Below are 5,321 nucleotides of genomic sequence, written 5' to 3'. Positions count from 1 at the left end.
CGAAGATTTATGACATAATTGAGTATACTTCACTCCTTGGAAAGCAGAGGAATGCCACAAGAACACTCATGCAAGGGAGGGCAAAAGCCCTAAATTGGAGTAGAAGATGAGCCAGTGGACAAAAAGTACTATAATTACATGAGCCATTTGAATGGGTAATTGGCAAAGGTTATTTTTACGGTTCATAAAAACGAGCCAGAGTGCCAGACCTGACTGGCAAATAGGCTTTATAGCCATTGTGTACTATGCACAATCCTCTGCCTCCTACTCTACATTACCCTCCCGGCCTACACCAATCATCTTTCAACAGCTATCCACCAAATTATTTGTTTATGCAAAAGTTTCAATTAATGACATAGCTGTAGCCCATACCCATGAACAGTATTCAGACTCAAATTCAATGAAGGTCCTACGCTCTGTTTGGTTGGCAAGAGTACTTATTTTTTTTACTTGAGGTGCACGTTTACTTCTCCTCTGTTATTAATTCTTTATCTGTGGATGGAGATTCCACTTGGTTTACTGCAGAAAAGGTAAAATATATATATACAATGGGTGCCTCGACTACAGAACAAGCTTCACTTTTCCTTCATCAAAAGAACAAAAGCAAAATTACAAATTAAAAGGGTTCAGAAAAGGCAAAAAGATAACAAAAATTCTACCCCAGTAGAGCCCTATCAATTTCTATTTTTCTGTTAGAGAAGTCAAAAAAACCCCATAGCACAAGGGTAGAGACCTGTGCCAACTCCTCCTCTGGCCTTCAAAGGCCCAGCAAAATGTAGTAAACCAGAGTGATGGGTAGGGCTATGAGCATCCCAAATATAACCCTGCAACCAAAAAAAAAAGGACAAGGAAACATGAATATGCTAGGTTAAAACAGAGAAAGCTAACAAACAAAGCCTATTTCACATGTGAATTTGAAAAATGAGAGCTTAGAGACCGATGCACATGGTTGCATTAGTTATGTTCTTCACAAAAATGGCACATGCATCGATTCAAAAAAGGTGTAGGGGTTTTAGAGTTCCAACCCCGTGCTCAGAATGTCAGGATGAACATTGTATTCCTTGGCGAAGACAAAAGGAACAATTCCTTGTGGAAGAGCTGCCTGAAAATTTAAGTTCAGAGAGAATATTTTTGCATCAAGAACAGAATACTTACATATATTTAATCATAGGCGAATCCATAAGGAAAGAAAAAAACAAAGTGTAAACCTCACCTGTACAATGGCTATGTGTAGCAGTGTTCCCCTTACTCCAACAGCAATGGAAGCCGCGGCCATGACTGCAGGACCGGTCAGAAATCGAACGCCCATGGCAAAAGCAGCGATGGTGTTCCCACAGGCAATGATTCTGGGCTGCAATGCCATGAACAAACCTGCACACCCATATAAAGCTTTGTTAAGAGTACTTCAAATTAACCAGGTCTCAACCCTCAAAAGAGGCCAAATGTAAACTGTTTTTTTTTTCTTTTTCTTTTTTCTCTACCAGACTACATTGCAGTCCAGAACGGCCCGTCCGAATGGCGATAGACCGGGCTATGATCACCGGCATTTCAACATTCCATCTGCGAATTTATGAACCAAGAGATTAGAAAAATACATTTTTGAGAAAGAAAATGCAAAAGACGTAAAGTGTGTAGTTAGATCCTGCATACTTGAAGGAGACCAAAGACCAAGTGAGGCCAATGAGGCTGGAGTAGGTGTTGGGATTCCTAATGAGCTTCCGCCAAACCATTATCAAAATGAGTCTGGTCATGACACTCGCAGGAGGCATGGAAGTTGGTTTCGTCTCGACATGAGCACCAGTCTTGGGATGGAGCTCCGCCGTGGAGCTCGACCCGAGCTTGGAGAGAGTTGGCCCCTCCTGATCGACGCCGTTCGGTACCTGCCTATTTCCGAAGCTGAACTCATCCCGGCCATACTCATCGTAATCTACATTTACAACGCATTGAATAATTCTAAGTCTCGTACAAGAAGAAAGTCTATTATCTTAATATATAAATTTTGCAAGAGTTCAGATATTCAAATGGGACTACAAAGTTGCAGAGGATTCAGTTACGAAAAGCTATAAACCCATGCTATGAGGGGAAAAAGGAGGATGGCACAAGAAATGACAAACAAAATCTAACAAACCCCACCACACAAAAACAGATAAACAAGCATTTGATCATAAACCAGTTTCAAAATCAGACAAAAATAGTCAAGATTAAAGCTCAGAAATGCCAAGAATGAGAGCAATCATGCACAATAAAATGTTCCCAGAACCATCAAATGCAAGAAAACAAACAAAACAAACCAAGACCCACGACATATGGCCTCAAATATCAAATATGACAAAAGTTCAAAGTTCAATCGTCCAAACCTTTTGGGTGAGCAACCCCGCCGAGATCATTTCCATACTCTCCTCCCCGGAAAACATGTATTCCACCTTCGGACACCGGCGAGGCACTGGAGCTCCAAACAAACATGTGGAGGTCCTTACCCCCATCAGCTCCATTGGCCTTCTTCTTCGCCGCCGGCCCCGACACAGGCGAGAACAATCCGGCGCTCGGCGGAGCCGGGTACCCGCTCCCCTGCACCGGATTCCCCTGCGGATAAACCCCATTTGGATTCGGCCGATTTGCGAAACCAGGGATTCCAGTCTCTTCGTCAAAACCCAAGTTCCCAAAATTTGATTGCCTCGGACTCACATTGCTCATGTTCTTCCCATTCACCATGGAATAGAAATCAGTGTGATTGAAACTGGAACCCCTGGGAGTGGGATTCCTTGAGGATTGCAGAGAGTAAATCTCTGCATTAGTTAAGTTTGATGGGCGGGGAGTCAAGGAGAGACCGGAGTTGGGGCCGTGGGATCGCCGGGAAAAAATTTCCGACCGGGAGCTCGTGGATTTTCTCACGGTCACATGGAGCTTCCCGTCTTCACCAACCTCTGCTTGGGTCTCCAATGGCTCTTTCCCGTCCAGAGAGATGATATCAGAATCAACTCTAAAGGATATGATGGAGCCTGCAGTGTCTGGAAACTGTTCTACGATCAGGAGCCTAGCTCCCCTGTACTCGAACAGGAAAAGCATCAGAGTGTACCAAATCACACTTTGTAGGACAACGATTTGAACCATTAGGCTGCCTGTGGAGCCTCCATACATGCCCTTAAGCAAAGGGATGCCCATTACGAGAGTGTTTGGCAGAGAGGAAAGGGAAAACAGAGTAATGGACCATTCAAGGGAGCCTCTGGAGCTGGTTCTGGACCAGACGGCCAGCGCAACGAGGACGATGATCTTCTGAAGAGTGTCAGCGGCTATAAATCTGTAGTTCATGGCGTAGGGATTGTTGGAGGATATGAAGTGGAAGGAGAGGAGAGGGACGGCGAAGAGAGCGACGAAGCGGTTGATGCCTGAGCACTGGTCTGGGCTGAAGATCTTCCACCATTTGACAGAACCATAAGCTAAGATCATGGCCACATAGAGAGGCACAACGGAGGAGAGAACGTGGTAGAGGTCAGTGAGATTGATCATTTTCAGGGTTTTAGAGGGTTTTGTGGAATAACCAACTGAGATTATGGAGTGGATGACAAAACCCAGATGAGGATATGCGAGTAATAGAAGAGAACAGAGTTTCTATGAGTTTTCTGCAGTTTCTTGCACCACCCCAGTTTGTTTTCTCGCCGGAAACAGAGTCTGCAAATGAGTCCGGCGAGACAAAGTATGGGTCACTATACAAAAGCAAATGTCAAAAACAAATCAACCCATCTTCTTCCCAGGCATTTTGGTAGACTGAGCTAACAAAATAGTGAAGAGGGGGTTGGAAATAGACTAGTCGCCGGGAAATGACCAGAAACTATACTTCCCGGCGGATTACAAAGAGGAGAGGAAGTAGAGAGTTGGAATGGGAGGGAAGAAGAGAGTTATATTTAAGGCATTTTAATGGCAGACAAGGTAATAAAAGCTGATGTCTTTTGGTAAACTTTCCAGGAGCCTTTCAGATGTGAAAGAGAAAATACCCCTTCACACAGAGAGAGAGAGAGAGAGAGAGAGAGAGAGAGAGAGAGAGGAGTATCTCAGAGACACATCAATGGATTAAAGGGCAAAAAGCAGAAGGCTGCGTGACTAAGTGAGGGAAAAGAGGAAGCAGCATCGGTAAGAAAAGGATTGAAGGAGAGAACAAAAGCAGAAGCAAAAAGAGACGGGGCAGACCAAAGGAGAGCTTCAAGATTCTCCTCTGCTTTCTGTAATTTATACTGTCTCTCTGGCACCTCTTTTTCCCCTGTCGGAAAACAAATATAAATTTGCAGGCACTGGACCCCTCCCTCCTAGTCTTTGTTTCCCTCACTTGTCTTCAAATTATTCAAACCAAACCAACCCACACCAAACAAACCCTTATGTTATGTCAAACACACCATTTGGGCATTTAGCCTTGATGGGTGGCACCAAGTTTCAATGGCTTTCACTGAAAAATTCTCACACTGGACCCTCCCTGTTAGCCCATTCATGTACCAAGAATTGAAATCCAAGTAAGCTGGTAGGGCTCTTCAAAAAAAAAAAAAAATTGTTTAGAAGTTAGTGATGGGATTGGATTGAGGGCAAGTGGGCTTCGATGGCACATTCAATGCCATCAAATCATGCAGAATTGGGCACGTTAAGCTCACCTTTTCTAACATAATATAAGGGTTTGAATAATTAGGGTTTTGGGTGATGTATGGGTTTTAAAATATTCATATATATATTATTAAAAGAGAGACAAGGAAAGGGAAAGGAGATGAAAGTAGTTCATCAACTCTTTTGTGAAGCTTTTTTCATGGTTCAAAGGACTGTTGCTAGCTCATATTGAATGGGAGTGCCTCAAAAGCAACATCACTGTGGCAGCATGCCACTTGCTAAAGTTACTCATCAAGTGCTCTTGAAAGAATGCCTAATTTTTTGTTTACACTAGTTGTAGAAATTATAGTGCAATTATTGTTGTTAATTACCTTAAATAATTAATGCGTGACTTGTTTTTTACCCTTGAGATTTCTCATGAATCTCTAAATTGATGGGATTACCGTTTCGCCTAGGGTAATGCAGGTTTTGTAGGTTATAGAGAATTGTTTTAAAACTATAATTATTTTCTTTGAAACTGTAATTACTTTTTCTAAAATTTATATTTCAGATTGTGATTTAAAGTATATGAATATTGTGTCGCTCTCGACGTCTTTATTATTATTATTTTTTAATCTTCTTTTATCATGATAATTAGATTTTCTTATGCATCCCTTCCTCTTTTAGTGGACAAGTCCCAATAAAGGAAATGATGATTGCATTATAGGATTTTTTGATTTAAAATAAATTATTAT

The 5,321-nt window shown here is 42.2% G+C and overlaps 1 protein-coding gene across 1 annotated transcript; it reads right to left on the bottom strand.

Annotated features, from left to right (window-relative positions):
• Nucleotides 1-562: 562 nt before the first annotated feature.
• LOC131168674 (probable auxin efflux carrier component 1b) lies at nucleotides 563-4,193 on the bottom strand. Its single transcript, XM_058128297.1, has 6 exons — nucleotides 2,358-4,193; nucleotides 1,651-1,927; nucleotides 1,487-1,560; nucleotides 1,214-1,389; nucleotides 1,026-1,102; nucleotides 563-824 (listed from the first exon to the last, which is right to left on the bottom strand). The coding sequence occupies exons 1-6, from the start codon at nucleotides 3,505-3,507 to the stop codon at nucleotides 758-760; spliced, it is 1,821 nt and encodes a 606-aa protein (XP_057984280.1). The 5' UTR covers nucleotides 3,508-4,193; the 3' UTR covers nucleotides 563-757.
• Between the last annotated feature and the right edge of the window lie 1,128 nt (nucleotides 4,194-5,321).

Source organism: Malania oleifera, chromosome 11 (assembly GCF_029873635.1).
Source record: "Malania oleifera isolate guangnan ecotype guangnan chromosome 11, ASM2987363v1, whole genome shotgun sequence".
NCBI lineage: Eukaryota > Viridiplantae > Streptophyta > Magnoliopsida > Santalales > Ximeniaceae > Malania > Malania oleifera.
This window is presented reverse-complemented; position numbering and strand designations above follow the sequence as displayed.

Excerpts from the sequence above, each read along its gene's own strand:
- LOC131168674 (XM_058128297.1), bottom strand. The coding sequence starts at position 3,507 with ATGATCAATCTCACTGACCTCTACCACGTTCTCTCCTCCGTTGTGCCT. Across the intron at positions 1,390-1,486 it reads CCGTTCTGGACTGCAATGTA|CTTTATATGGGTGTGCAGGT; the intron begins GTCTGGTAGAGA and ends CTCTTAACAAAG. Across the intron at positions 1,103-1,213 it reads TACACATAGCCATTGTACAG|GCAGCTCTTCCACAAGGAAT; the intron begins GTGAGGTTTACA and ends TTAAATTTTCAG.